Below are 16,469 nucleotides of genomic sequence, written 5' to 3'. Positions count from 1 at the left end.
TGGTGAAGATCTGAATCCAGATCCGAATTTTTTTTAAGTGATTCTCCACCATTGAGAGATAGAGCTAAACTGATACATATCATGATATCTCAAAATCTTGTGGACAGATTCACATGCAACTGGGTGGACAGGTTGGGTGTGTGACAAGGAAGAATCGATTCAATTTTTTGTGAAGATCCGAATCCGAATCCGGATATGAGAGTTATTTTATTTTAAAAGTAATTCTTCACCACTGAGAGATGGGGCCAAAAACGATATATAACATGATATTTCAAAAATGTATTGGGCCACATATGTTCCATGGATCAGGCATTGCGTGGCGGTGGTATGCGCTTCACCGAGTGCCATTCTAGTTATCTCTGAATTAGCCCTGATTGCACCTGCACAGAGATGAGTGAGAATTTCTTTTTTACTCTGTCTGCCTGCCTGGCAGTCAAACAAAATTAAAAATCATTCCAAACAGGAAACTTACCATCTTTAAGGATGTCATAAAGGACACAAACAACAGGCACAAATAACTAATGCAACGTATTAGATGGGGTGGTGTAATGGCCACTGCATTAATGGCCGTAAAACGGCGGTAAACTTCTGGACTTGATTAATTTCTTGGACTTTTACAATCTTTATTTTATTTAAATTGAATTGCAGGTATCCCCCGCTTAACAAAGGTTCGCTTTGCAAAACCCTGGTGGGGACTAATCTAAATAACAGATAACTGCTTATCTCATGTTGCTTAATACATACATCTACTGAGGAAGCTCTCAACATTCTTGTTCTTCCGTAAAGCTGGAAAGTCCAGGTCACGCACCAGCGCATCAAATCCATCCTGTTAGGAAAGAGCACAAGGTATGATGAAAATATTATTGGATGGTGAGATTATGCAAAATGTATCACACTTTACGGCTTGTAAGAGCAGTCCCCCTCAAATTACTTTCTTCCTGAATAAATTTGAATTACTGGCATATCATGGCAGGAGGCCAAATCCCAAATTCCAGGCAAAATCCTAGAGCAAGCAGATTGGTGAACTCTTCGTTGTCTTTTTTTCTTCCCCCAGGCCCTCTCTTGCCTCTATCCATTCCCAGTAGTCCCAAGTCACATACATCTTTCCAAGAACTCACACCTGATATGACAGAGATGTCAACAAGTCACCTGAGCTAAGTCTCAAATCTGTGTCCAACATCCACCACGCAACCAGCATGGGTATAGGCTCAGTGTTGCTGTGTTGATCAGTGTTAGTGCAGTGCACACGTTAGAAATTGGAAACAAAACATGTTTGAACGTCTGTTTGAAAAGAAAACTTACTTCTGCGGGTGAGTTTTTAGGTGACGAATGAAATTTGATGATGTGGATGGGCCATCTGAATTTTTTATACGATATGTTTGACATACAGCACTCCTTTTATTCAAAGCACCTTCTAAATGGTTATAAGCAAATAAGATCACCCTCGGAATCTCTGCCATGATAACCATAATGAAGTGAAGCACGCATGTGCACAGAGTTACAGCAAGCTATGCAGTGACGCTCAGTCTTGACGGGGTAACGGTAAAAGCGTCCACTCAAAGCTCGAACCTGTGTGTGTGTGCCATAAAGTACGTAGACTAAAAAAAGAAAAATCGGAGTACTGGAGCTCTAGCTGATCCCTGGCCTCATCCAAAATCCAAATCCATTGGGACCACACTCTGTACAGACTATCGGTGCTGCCGAAGCAGTCTCCTGGGCTATTGGGCGCAATCCTGGACGGGTCGCCACTCCGATGCAGGATACTCGAATGGCTCAATCATCCCAGCAAGCTGGAACTCATTTTGCTGATTTCGGAAGGATGACAGGCTGAGTCAACCCCACCTCGCATTAATTTAACAGCCGAGCGGAATTTGAACTCAGGACCTAAGGATCCCAAGCCCTCCACCCTCACCATTAAACCAACACCAGGCATCTTGGCCTCATGTTGTAACCCAAATTTGGTAGCATTCTGACTGGTGGGTCTGGAAAAGAAGATTTTTGAAGGAATTTATGCGATTTTCCCCAAAATTGACCAAGCCGGCCATTTTGACATTTCCAGTCACGTGATCTGCATGTTTTCCGCAATTTAACATCCCTATCCTGGTCTGGTGTTGTACCCCAAATATAGTAGCATTCTGACTGGTGGGCCTGGAGAAGATTTTTGAACAAATTTCTTACGTCGGCCATTTTGACCTACTTAAAGTCACATGACCGGAACAAGCTTTGAAATTCCTGTTACCAGCGAGGAGAGGAACGTTGCTGCCAAATTCCAGCCAGATCGGCCCAGCAGTTTGGCCGGAGAAGTCGAAAAAGGAGTAAGATGGACAATGCGCGATGACAATACCTGATCTGGAATTTAAATTCCAGATCAGCTAAAAACACGGAAGAAGTCAAATGGATATGAACCGAGCAGCAGCAATAACAATTCCATAGAGACGCTGGCATGCCTACTGAATTCAAGGACGTAGAATCCATGTAATGAAATCTATAGCTCTACTTGCTTTTCTTCGTCATTTCCCTCTTTTTACTCCACTCGCCACATGTATGTGAGATGGAGGCTCGAAGTTCAGCGGCACTTTCTGCACTGTACAGCTAATACCTTTTCTAAGCTCAGCACGATCGATTTACCAAGTTTGTGCTCTCTTCGGCGCACGACTCCAGCGGTCTTTGTTTATAAATATCATCACATACTACCAGACATCCAATGAAAATTAGTCGCAAACACATCGCTGAGAAATATTTCCTTTCATATAGTGTTCATTCATTCATCGTCATTTCGTCAAGTCTGAAGTCAAGTCTCAAGTCTTTGAGGCCAAGTCTCAAGTCAAATCGCAAGTCACAAAATTTGCGACTCGAGTCCAAGTCACCATCGCCGCTGATAGCTAACACTTCCTCAGTCTAAGCTGGAGGATCACCTTCATCCCACTTTTCTCTTGCATGTGGACGTGTAACCAACTAAGTGTCTGTTGTCTCGTGCTCTTCCATCCAGTCTTTCAATACTGATACCCATCACATCTCTGGGATTCTCCTCTACACACATCCAATCTCCTCTACTTTAGCCGACCCCCTATACCTGTTTACCTGACTCACACTCCCTCCTCATAGTGTAATAGACGGGTGCATTTTATTCTTTTCATCCGCTTGTCTTCTCAGTGGCTGCCCTGTGTCATGTAGCCACTTCATGAGCCTCAACTACGGTATTTAATTATTTTTCAAATTCCATTTCATTCTTCATTGAATCCTTTTTTTTTAGTAAAAAAAAAAAAGGAATTCTAAATGCACTTATTTTAGCATTCTATAGCATCTGGAAGCACCTTTGTCAGGCCTATTGTTATACCCCTCACGTGACATTAGGTGTACAGTGAATGATTCTAATCACATAACCATAACATCTTCCTTTAAGTGCATATTAAATTTGGAGAAGAGTTGCCGAGAAATTTTTTTTAAAACCTGGTGAGTTTGATTTGAGCTTGTTAGGTCAAGTCAGAATCTGGCACAACTGCATGCACCTGGGCATTGTTTGCCACAGTGTAGGTGATATGCGAGCAACAATGCAAAAATATGAAAAGAACCTTTTGTCCATTGGGAATCAATTCGCCGTTGAATCCATCGCCCCTCTCTCACCCCCCCCCCCACCCCCGAACATTTTCTGTATAGGGCACTTTAGTGTTATATAATGCACAAAAACAAAAACAAAAACAAACAATTCCCTTTTTGACAATACAAGACAACAATGTCCCCCAAAACGAGTTTTATCACACGGTCACTGTTTCCAAAGACATCCTAGTTGAATCAAGAAGTAGTTACTCACTGCTTGCTCACAGGATGTGATGAAACGCACCATAAACAATGAACATCCCCATGAAATGTGCAGCCATATATGTCATTTAAAAGTAGTAATGCGTTCGTTTATGCCTGGTATTGGCTTAATGGTTCGGGTGGTGGGTGTGGGATCCTAGGATCCTGAGTTCAAACCCCCACCCCCTCTCGGCTGTTGAATTAATAGCAGGTGGGGTTGACTCTGCGTGTCATCCTTCCGAGGTCGGCAAAATGAGTGCCAGGATGCTGGTATCCTGTGTCGGAGTGGTGATCCGTCTCGGATTGTGCCCAATAGCCAAGGAGACCGCTTAGGCAGCACCAACGCTCCGCACAGAGTCTGGTCCCGATGGAATGGATGGAATGCATTCGTTACTCGTGCATGAATAATCATCTCATCACATCCGAGCATACACCACAATGCACCCAAAATACATTCAAACGTTGATTTACTCAGGAAGAGAGCCATCAATACAGTATATAAATAAAATTATTCTGGGGCCTCCAACATAAATCTATTTTTAAAGTTCCATTCATATTTAGGTTTTATGGTATCAGTGCAACTATCAGTGGTGTGCAATGAAAGCAAAAAAAAAGAAAGAAAAAAAAAAAAGAGGGCTGTTCAAATTGATTATTACTGAAAAGCAGTAGTCAACATTATTTAGAGCGTCCAACTAACCGTTTTTGTTTATACAGTTTCTCAGGTCCATAGAGGCGATGTCACATGCAGATCAAGATTTTAGAAACTGGACCAGACTTCGGACAAACACAGCCGGTGACCATTGGGGAAAAGACACACAACGTCCTGGTGCACTCTTGTTACTGGCGATACCATCTCACGAGGTTGCTTTTCTTTCCACGGTGAAGAAATTGAGGATAAATCGAGTCCTCCTCCGCCCACCCAACCCCTCTCCCCCGGTCACCCTCATCCCTGCCTAGGGATGCCAACCATCCCTGTTCTTTCCTCCAAAACCAACTCCACCAATGGGATGCCAACCATTCCTGCTCTATCCTCCAAATGCTGAGTGTAAAGCAAGGGAGAAGCAGGTTTAATTTTTTTATTCTTTGGTCCGACCCGGCAAGAGTCACAATCGAACCGTCGGTTTTGTACGAGTTAGGTCCAAATTTGATTTTTATCCCACAGCTTTGGCATCAGCACTGGAGGCTTTCTTCTTTTCAGTATCGCAATATGAAATCGCATGTTGTCAAAATCTCGGTGCACTGTCTTTCATAATTTAGTTTGCGAACTCTTCGAGAAAATTTGGTGGAAAGTACAAACAAACATATAGCATTAAACAGATGCCTATAATGCTCGAAGTACGACACACGGATGCATTACGGGAACCATTTACTCTTGCTGTATATAGTGTGGACTCCTAATCATGGATATTAAATGAAGTGCGGCAAAATAACATGCATCACATGTTTTGTAAAACGTCTAACAAATAAAAGATCATTGTTACTTTTGTTGTGCAGACACCCCCCATTTGCTCACGCAATGTCCTCCTGAGGGGACATCTATTTGATATTGATTCGCGTTTTGGAAGACCCTGGGGAGTTATATGCCAGGTGTTGGCTTCATGGTTTGGGTGGTGGGCTTGGGATCCGAGGATCCCGAGTTCAAATCCCCCTTGGCTGTTGACTTAATACCAGGTGGGGTTGACTGCCTGTCATCTTTACGAGGTAGGTAAAATGAGTACCAGCTTGCTGGTATCCTGTGTCGGAGTGGCGACCCATCCAGGATTGTGCCCAATAGCCAAGGAGACTGCTTTGGCAGCACTAACGCCCTGCACAGAGTATGGTCCCAATGGCTGGATTGATGGGGAGTTATATCCACCATATCAAGGAACCCTGGTGTTTAGATATCTCAGTAGTATTTTGTTTAGATAGATAATTCTCTTTCCCCTCATATCAGTGGACAGGGAAATGCATTGTGTTTTCGTAGCAAGTTTGAATTCCCTTTGTAGGCTAACTCTTTTCTATATCTCCTCTCTTCATATATCCCCTCCTTATCTCTCTCCCCATCCCTCTTAATGTACGTCCTGCCTGCATCTCTTTTCAGCGCATCCATCCACACAAACCATCTGCTTTACCAAACCAACATTACATTACAATCACATTTCATCATGAATCCAATATCCATCAGAATAAAGTGGTGCAGACCAGGGGATGTGAACCTCTTCAACAGGGGAAAGCATCTAAACAGAGAACCACAGATGGGCAGGTCTGCTGTCGACTGCGACACGTCGACTCCAATGGAAGCCACCTGGCAACATCGGCATACCAACTAGGAGGCTGCACAAGAGCTGCCCTTCTCCAGACTGCACCTCTGGCAAAAGTTTTATAAATAAGGATATTCCAGAGCTTGTGGCTGTGTGACATCCAGGGCATCTCAAGAGCCAGAGAAGTCATCCATGAACGAGCCGAGCCACTGCATAGACGGGCTCTGTTGGGAGGGAGTGTGAGCGAACCGCGGAGGGTGCGCTGACAAACTGCAGAGCTCTATTCCCTGGACAGACAAGCTATTACACATTGAGTTACACGATCTTTCTCTTGTTTTCCCTATTTATAATCATTCACTTGGAGTGCATAAAGAGCCATAAACAATTTCACCTCGACTTGTTCAGAGCAGGGTTACTGATGTGCATTCATGATTTACTCTGCGCATCTATGCAGGCGAGCCAACATCCCACTTACAGTTCCGCTCGGCCATACTTAATGTAAATATCAGAGATGTAAGTGGAGGCGTCGAGAACACAGTTCCCGATCTGAAGGGGGGGGGGACTCAATTTGATGGAAAGGTAATGTGGGAATTGGATGTGAGGACCCTGCCTAAATTGATCGTCTCAGTGAGACAGCATATGTGGTTGCTTTGCGTGGCTCGTCGGGTTTAGAGTTTAAGGTTGAGAAGTAGGTCCGAGAGCCACTCATGACCCTGCTGGCAAACCTATAACAATACACTGCATACAGAAACATGGTGAAAACTTTGTCACAGCTTCCACCCAGCATATGTACCCTGTAAAGCCAACAGCCCCACTACTGCTAACCGTAAACCCCATATAAACGACATATTGGAACTTTCTCTTCACAATATACAGGTAGTGGATAAAAAAAATGGAAACACCGATGTAAAGTCACGTAATAGAGTATTGGGCACCACCTGCGGCCAGTATGGCCTGTATAAGCTGTGGCATGGAGTCTACCAGTGTCTGGAATTTGCAGGAGGGATGCAGCACAATTCTTCCATGAGAGAGTCAATAAACTCACATCTGTTTGATGGACGTGGAAACCGCTGTCTAAGGCGACATTCCAGAATATCACATAAATGCTCGATTGGGTTCACATCTGGTGACTGAGAAGGCCATGACATATGGATAACATCAGTGTCATGCTCATCAAACCACTGGGGTACCACAAATGCTCTCTGAATGGGAGCAGTGTCATCCAGGAAGACACCCCTCCCTGCACGTAAAAAATGCTGCAACATGCAGTGAAGATGACCACTCAGTACCATTAAATAATGATTGGCATTGACCTTACCCTCTCAGGGAATGACCGCACTCACACCATGCCAGGGAAATGCTCAATTGCACCATACAACAGTAGCGAACCATGAGAACCCTTCACTGTTGGAACCAAGCACTCAGGGTGGTATAGTTCTTTAGGTTGGTGCCACACATGCACTCGTTCGTTTGTCGAGAACATGGTGAAGGATGATTCATCTGACCATGTCACATTTCTCCATTGCTCGGTAATCCATTGCCTGTGCTCTTTGCATCACTGGACTCGCAAACGTGCATTGCCGGATGCAATGAGCGGTTTGTCCAGTGCAAAGTCCAGTGCGACTATGGTATCCCGCTCTATGGAGTTCTCGGCAGACTGTTTTGATGAAACTGGCTCCTCACGCCCTAGGTTGAAATTTAGGTAGTTGATCTGAAGTTGTTCACCAGCTTTGCCTTGCACTTCAAATGAATGCATGGATATCACAATCCTGGAGTATGTACTCCGCCCACTGTTGTCCTTTGCTGATGATGTCTTTCCCTCAGAGTTCCATGCCGATATCACCTTAAACACTGATGCTCATGAAACTTCAGCAAATTGAGCTGTCTTTATCACTGAAGGTCCTGCCAAATGCGCACCAACAATCACCCCTCTTTCAAAGTCACTGAGGTCTCCTCTTGCAGCCCTGTTAGCCATAATTGTAGGCAACCAGTCCTGTGCGTATTTTTATACACTAGTGCATGCCCGTACGTGCGTGCCCGTACGTGCGTGGCCTGCCAAGCGAGCAGTTCATTCTTCATCCGTTTGAGTTGCACGACGCCTTGTCACGCGCGTAGCATCACGTGCCAAGCGAGTAGCTCGTCATTCGTTAGATTCCATTGTGCATGCACGACGTGCAGCTTCGTTCCTTCGCTGTCGTAAACGACGACTCAATTGGGGCATTGTGTTTTAGAAAATTGAGAAAGAAATTGAGAAAGTACAGAAATCGAGAAAGAAAGAATACAGTAAGTCGATAAATCGAGAAAAAAAATCGAGAAAGAATACAGAAAGTCATCACTATCCGGAAGTCCGGAAGTTAAGTCCTCACTGTCTGGAAGTACGCATATCACAGTTACGATTATTCGCAATTTAGTTTTAATGGCCAATTATTCAATTATAGCCAACGTATTTTGCCTTTTCGCAATGTCATCGGAAGGAAAAACACAAAGAGAAGAGAAGAGAAAACAAAACAAAAAAAAAAAAAACGTACGTGGGGAAAAAATAAATAAATAAATACAACTTTCAAACAAACTCACAGGCCGTTCCTTCGCACTCGTAAATGACGACTGGATTGGGGCATTGTGTTTATCTATAAATGCACATGAGAAATCGAGAAATTATTAGAATACACGAAGTCATCACGATCCGGAAGTCCGTACGTTGTAACCCGTAATGGGGAACGCGGCTGAGGTTCTCTTCCCCATCGGCCGTCTACGGAGCAACGTGTCTTGTCATTGGTTGGTAAATAAATGGCCATAACTTGGGAAGCACTTGTCCGATTAATATCAAACCTTGAAAAGGCACATCCACAGGGCCCCAGCAATATACCTGGCAAGTTTCAATTAGATCGGACCAGTGGTTGTCGAGAAACAGCGGTCACACACACACACACACACACACACACACACACACACACACACACACACACACACACACACACACACACACACACACACACACACACACACACACACACACACACACACACACACACACACACACACACACACACACACACTGCTGGAATTATAGATAGAATACCCAAGAATGCTGGGAATTTTTGTTGAAGGCACGGAGAAATGTGGTGCTGTGGGTGCAGGAGGATTGGTGACACTTTGCTGACAGATGGTTTTGGAAAATAATCTTTGTAATAATGGAGAAAAAGAAAAAGAAAAGGAAGAAAAAAAACAAAAAAAAAAACAATGGAGTACAGGATGTACAGGCAGAAGAAAATTCAAGTAGAATGAGATTCATTGTGGAGTGAAAAAAATTAAGTTTTTTTTTTTGCTTATTTTTATTTTTATGAAGCGAGGAGGGGAAATTGGATAACGTTGAGGAGGTAGAATGCAAAGCATTTGGGAAGAAACAAAAGGGAGAGATATCTTTCACAGTGGCTATCCGAGGAGTAGGCCTTGAACAACAACAAATTCGACAAAAACAGCACAACAAGGTTCGATTTAACACGGAAAATCAGACGGTAACACAAGCAACAACATCGGACAAACGTCGGCAGATTCATCAAACACGTGGAAAAATCCCCGAACCGGAAGTCCAAATATATTGAGAGCTTCATATTACACGGAATCCAAGAGACAGATGTGATGCTGGGGTGTTTTGGGGGGAGAGCAGTACTCCATTGAGCTACTGAGAAAGGCCTTGCTGATTGCAAGTTGCTCTGATTGTTTAATTACATGGATCGATGGAAGATGCCCAGTCTGTGGCTGGCTTTGGAGACCAGCTTTGTTTTGTGCTTAGCCCAGGAGACATCATGGCTGATGGCGAGGTCTAGGAGTTTGAAAGGCTGAACATCTTCCAGTGGCTGGTCATGGAAATAGATAGGTGGGTTACTTTGACGATCCTTCCGGAGCGACAGGATGAGATGATGAGATTTTCCAGGATTGAAGGACATGTTCCATTTACCAGACCAGCATATATTCAATCCCAGATCAGCAGAGAAATGCAGCTGCAGTCTGCCTCGCAGAGCGATGGGATACTGTACGACACAATGTGGTGTTGTTGGGGGAAAGGGAAGACAGGGTTTCCAGAACATCGGTGAGGTTGTTTATGTAGATGAGGAATAAAACTGGACCCAAGACAATGCCTTGGGGGAACTCCAGCCTCAAGCAGGAGAGGAAAAAAAAGAGCGTTCCGTTGATGGCAACAAATTGGTTGTGTGAGGGGAGGAAGTCAAATACAACAAGAAAAAGAGCAATCACATATTGTAGGCCCTTGCCAGGACTTCTTTTGTGTGGTGTGTTTTGTGTGGCATTTGTGTACTGGTGTGTTACATAATTAATAAGATTCATAATTAGAACTGTCACTTTATAACTGCTGGCAGTGATGACCGGGTACCAAGACGTCCTGCTTTGATGCAACCCCACTTTGATCGGACACCTGACCCTGACCTTTTCATTATCATTCATTATCCGATTGAATTCAGAATGGAATTAAAATCAATTCAATTCAAATCAAATGGAAGACCAAATAGGTGCAGTCCTGCATTGGAGTCGTCAGAAGGAACCTGAACAAGCAAAAAGCAATGAAGTCATCAGGAGGAACCAAGGATAGGATTCACATTTCAGCAGCTACTCCTCTACCCTCAAACCCATCCAGGCACAGCCAAGTGAGACTTATTCAAAAATAAATAAAAATTACCCACATCAAAAATCAAATAATTCTGGCTGCCACACCATGTGTCCGATCAAGTTGAAATTTAAAAAGTATTCCACATCAATCCCATAAATGTGAAGTTTTGCGTTGATTGATTAAGCAGTTCCAGAGAAAACATTATTCAATATTTTTCTTCAATATGGCTGCCAAGTCAGGTGACCTATCAATTATTCCTAAACAAATTTAGACACCCATGGCTTGGGGAGCATTTGTTTGAAGTTTCCCCTCGATCTGTCCAGCTGTTCTGGAGAAGAAGATTTTTATAGGTTTTAGGGTACATCCAATATGGCTGCCAAACCATGTGATCTACGACATCATATATGTGAACCTTTTGTTCCTCATGTATAGGCGGCAATTCTTGTAAAGTTTCGCCTCAAATTGTTCAGCCGCTTCAGAGAAGGTTTTTTTCGTTTTTTTTTTTTAAACAATATGGCTGCCGAATTAAGTGACTGATAACGTCATCAAAATTTTTTCCTGTGGAGCATTTTATGCTGAGATGATCCTCAAAATTTTCATACTTATCAGATGTAGGGTTCTACATATGTAATTATGACATCATAACGAAGGCATCTATGATGTCATCAAAACATCACACTTATTCCCGATGAGGAGTACTTGCCGTGTGCCAAATTTCAATTTTTTCCATGGTGCGATTTCAGATACAGAGGTCCAAAGTTTTCCCATTTTTCCAACATGGCTGCCACACCATGCGACCTATGACATCATACTTACGATTAAGACATTCTACACGGGTAGTCGCACATATGGTGAAAATTTCATCTCAATCCGCCAAGCGGTTGCGGAGAAAAACACAAAAGTTCTGTGCGGACAAATAAACAAACAAAGACCAGACAAATGGACCCAAAAGCAATACCCTCTCCTTCAACGAGGGTAATAACGAAGGCGGCCTTGCATACCACAGGCAGAGAGCTTGGTAAGGGAAACAGGATGTCAGACTGCAAAATATCCAAGGTACTAAACCTTTTGTTTGAGATTTAGGGATCGAGATTTAGGGCAATACAGCCGACAACACAAGCTGATAAAAGAGCGGCAGCATGTCAACTGTCCAGGGTTTCATGATTGGGACAGAATCCAAGATGAAAGTCAGAGATCATGCTTTTAGAAAACAGGAAAGACATCAGCAGCAATAATGGATTCCATCATTGATTGTAATTGGAAGCAAGCTCCCTAGTCTGCAGTTGATTTGGTTTGTTCTTGCACCATTCTTGTAGAAGGGAGTGATGTTTTCTGACTTCCAGACCAATGGGAGGCAGACAAAGGAGGACAGAATGAATACTCCTCTATTTTGTGCTTCAACCCCGCTGTTGGTGTTTTCCCCCTTCTTCTGCTCTTCCTTTTTGTCTGATGTGTCATGATCCATGTAGTGTTCTCACTCTTCCATGACCATTGGCGTTGTATAAAATAAATAAATAAACAAACAAACAAACAAGAAAGAGACGTGCAGGGCAAGATACTTGCAAAATCCATAAAACACATTTGACCTCAACAATAATTGGTGGTTGGATTCAATGACAAAATGTGCAAATCCTCTTCAAATTTAAAGTCAATCGGATGAAAATTGACGATTTTAGAAATCTCATCTAAGTTGTTGACCTTTGGCCTACGTTGACCTTTTGGCCAATGTTGACCTCAAAAACAATTTGCGGTTGAATTCAGTAGGTTGAGATGAAAATCCTGTTCAAATTTCGAGTCAATCGGATGAAAATTGAGGATTTTAGTAATTTGACAAGTTTGCCGACCTTTGGCCCATGTTGACATTTTGGTCTCAAAAACAATAAGCTTTTTGCCGAAGACAAACACCACGTGGTGAAGTTTCATGAAGATCGGTTTGAAATTGTGACCTGTAGGCGATTGGCAAACAGAGACAGACAGACAGACAGAATAACAAGAAGACAACGTCGTGCAGAGCACGATACTTGAAAAATCCATAAAATATATTTGACCTCAAAAAATAATTGGTGGTTGAATTCAATGACCAAATATGCAACTCCTCTTCAAATTTCAAATTGACAATTTTGAAATTCGGCCTATGTTGTTATTTTGGTCGATGTTGACCTCAAAAATAATTGGCTAGTTGAATTCAGTGACCTGAAATATAAATCCTCTTCAAATTTCAAGTCAATCAGATGAAAAGTGAGGACATTAGAAATACCACCTTAGTTGTTGACCTTTGGCCTAGCTTGACCTTTTGACCTCAAAAACAATTGGCTTATTCCTTACGACAGATTCTACCATGTGGTGAAGTTTCGTGAAGATCGGTTTAAAATTGTGACCTGCAGACGATAGACAGAATTACAAAATTGACAAACCATTCAATATACTTGAAAAAAGTTTCGATTTTGCAAGTAACAGAAATAAGCAAAGGGGAAGCCATCATGGCAAAGCAGGAGTTGAGAATAGGGGCACCGATGCAATCTCGGTCTGTCGCAGAAGCAGGGTCAAAGCTTGACCGAACTTTCTCTACATCCTCAGGTGATAAGGAAACAGTGTCCAGTAGATGGTGGGTATGAGGGGTAAGTTAGGGACGGAGCATCATGGGTTGGGTAAACACGATTTTGAGCCAAACACAGAGGTTAGACATTCTGCCTTACCTTGGGCAGAGTCTGCAGTAATGCCATTTAAGGTGAGGGTGAAGATTGAGGGGGAGCATACACGAGAGACGTTCTTGAGAAGGTGCTTGTATGACTTGTAGGAAGGAGACTAATCGAGTTCAGCCTTTGGATTTGCAAGATGGTATTTTCTGGTGTGCCTCAGGATGGACACTCACTTGTTGTGAGCCTTACATAACCAACGAAAGTTTCCCTCAGTCAGGTTAGCTTTCCATGTTGAGAAAGCAAGATGCTCGACAGCAATTCCTCTCGACAGGATATGGCCTAACAGGGCAGATAGGATGGATAGAATACTGTATACACAGGTGGGATTGGATAAACCAATGCTTGAGAGAAAGTGGGCTTTTGTAAAAAAAAAAAAAAAAAAAAAAAAAAAAAATTCCCAGGTGGAATCAATACAAGGTGCTGTGGAGATGGTAGCCCAACCCTTTTGTGAGAGAGCAGATTGCAATCAAACCAGTTGGCTTTGGTGAACATGCAGCCATACTCTATGTCATTGTTGTTGCTCCCTTAAATAGCCAGAGAGATATATTGGCTTTGACAAGAAAGTGGTCAAAAGAACACAGATGGGCAGAAGAGGAAAAGGAGAGTTGAAATGGATAGTCATTACCAGATACAGGATGGAGGACATACCAGTTAAAGAAATCTGTGTTGGGAAGTTTGCTGCTCGTGTCAGACAAACAGATTTGTCGATCTTTGCTGCAATGCCATGAGGTATATAGAGAGTAATTATATCAATGGGTGGAAGGTAGAGCACAAAGACAAACATTAGGTGGTTGCGGAGAGGTATACGCAGCCAGAGATACTCCAGAGTGCTTGAAACGGTTAGTGTGGGCAATACGCAATGAGCAATAGAGGTGTTCACATACTCGGCAACACCACTTCTGGATCGTGGAAGGAGCTTGATCATGTGGAAGAGACACAAAGGAATCGGAAAGATCCTGCAAGAGAAAGGTTTGTTAAACATACAATGTCCAGAACTGCACAGTCGTAACCTCAAAGAAGAGATCGGAAATATTAGAACGGAGACCTCCAATATTGGTGGACCACAATGTGAGGGGAAGGGAAGATGATTAAGTAGGTGGTCTGTGGGGTTCGGCGAGCAGTGGGAGTGGCGGGAGGGGCAGTCGGGGAGAGGAGAGACGCGTGGTAGGGGGAGTTCGGACTCACACGAGGATACAGTCCAGGAAGAGTTTATGGTTTTGAGTTCGGATTCTCTAACAGACTGGAATTATTTTTGTAGATCCCCCGATTGTCAAAAGACAGACATCACGATCGGGATGAAAATAAGGGTTATTAAAAGAACGAAGAAAAGTCAACATTCAATATTTGAGCAATGGCACATTGAGTGCAGACTTGAAATTAAAGCATACACCATGTTATACAGAATTGACATTCTATTATTTAAATAAATAAAAAAAATACACTGCAAATAAAACAGTAATAAATTCATCGAAATTGATTCTTACATACTGCATTTTGCCCACCAGCCAAAAACCTCCCTTCCATCATCCATGCTTATATAATAAATAGATGACCCCTTAGCCCATCCTCTAAAACAGTGGTTCCCAAACTTTTTTGTCCATGACCCAAAATTTGAAATCACATTTGCCTCGCAACCCAAATGATACTGGTACCTCGTGTACCTATGGTAAAAATTGTCAGAGAAAATGCTTTTGACATGAAACCCCCCCTTAAAAACTGAGATTTTGAGGGGGGGGGGGTTCAAGTTTGGGTCACGACCCTGGGTTTGGGAACCCCTGCTCTAAAACAAACAATTAATATTGAATCATTGCAATTCAATGACACAGTCAAGTATATAATGTGAAAAGCAATTTTGAATGATAATGATTGTACGCTATGCTTCTGCAAGTAAAGTAGCAAAAGGCGATCATAGCAGATTATATATATATATATATATATATATATATATATATATATATATATATATATATATATATATATATATATATATATTTATTTATATTGTTGAGGCTCGTGGAAGAGCTAGTATACTGAACGGATCAGGACGTAATAAAAAACAGGACGCAAAACATGCATGCGGTGGACAAGATGGACACAGAAGGAAACGCCAAGGAGGGAAAACTAGAAATTTAGAAGGGGGGATTGGGGTGGGGTTAAGGAGGGTCGAAAAGATCATGGTTTTGGATTGGCGACTATCTGAGATGTTGGTGATCAGCTGTCTTGAAGACCTGGAGGGAAGAATGAGAAGGAAGAGGATGGAGAAGTTTGTTCCACAGGCAGGAAAAAAAAGAGGACCAAATGAGTGGAGGTAAGCAGTGATCCTGGATTTGGGTCGTTTCACCAAAAAGGGTTGATGGTGGACCATGTGAACAATATAACAACCTTGGGGGGAGGGGGGGCAGAGGAAGACAAAGCACAGAAAGAGCACAGAAAGAGCACAGAAAGAGCACAGGTTACAAGACCAGAAAGAAGGCAATAGAGAACAGGGAGACCATACCCTATTTTGTGGACTCCCCATGACGAAAAGGCCGATGTTGACCTCAAAAATAATTGGTGGTTGAATTCAATGAACTAATATGCAACTTCTCTTCAAATTTCAAGTCAATCGGATGAAAAGTGCCAATTTTAGAAATCCGGCCTATGTTGACATCAAAAATGATCGCTGGTTGAATTCAGTGACTTCACATGCAAATCCTGTACAAACCCTGCACAAATATCTGGACGTATCTGGACAGTAGTTTTCTACAAACAGTAGTTATGTCTGAATGGTGGTTATATCCATACATCTGGACTGTGGTTAAATCTGGGAAGTGTTTGTCTCCGAACATGTCCAGACAGTATTTATCTCTGGACGTGTCCGGGAGGTGTTTATGTCGGAAGGGACTTTGTCTCCAGTGTAATGTCAGGTCAGGCCAGATTACATCTGTGACTTGCTACAGGAACCAGGTAAACATGTACTAACCAGTTTCATGGTCGGGTTTTCAGCGAGTAAACAGTCTCCCCCAACAGGTTTCCTGATGAGGAGGTTGTATGGAGATCGACACCGAGCAGGATTAAAAAGAAAACCTGTCAAAGGGCGGAGAAGCTCCTTGTGAGCAACAGCCATCC

At 42.8% G+C, this 16,469-nt stretch overlaps 1 protein-coding gene across 2 annotated transcripts in view; it reads right to left on the bottom strand.

Annotated features, from left to right (window-relative positions):
- Positions 1–16,469, bottom strand: part of LOC147026270 (rho-associated protein kinase 2-like) — a 169,766-nt gene that overhangs the window by 108,452 nt on the left and 44,845 nt on the right. Inside the window, exons 2-3 of one of the 2 annotated variants that reach the window (XM_085881524.1) lie at positions 14,246–14,317; positions 745–826 (exon numbers count right to left, since the gene is read on the bottom strand). In XM_085881524.1, the coding sequence (XP_085737650.1) occupies positions 745–826; positions 14,246–14,317 (154 nt within the window). The remainder of the gene's footprint in view (positions 1–744; positions 827–14,245; positions 14,318–16,469) is intronic. The other variant, XM_085881525.1, reaches the window with a different exon arrangement.

This window comes from Eptatretus burgeri, chromosome 5, assembly GCF_056783735.1.
Source record: "Eptatretus burgeri isolate ZD-2024b chromosome 5, Ebu_testis_v1, whole genome shotgun sequence".
Classification (NCBI taxonomy): Eukaryota; Metazoa; Chordata; class Myxini; order Myxiniformes; family Myxinidae; genus Eptatretus; species Eptatretus burgeri.
The sequence above is the reverse complement of the archived record's forward strand: the minus strand, read 5'-3'. Positions and strand labels throughout refer to the sequence as shown.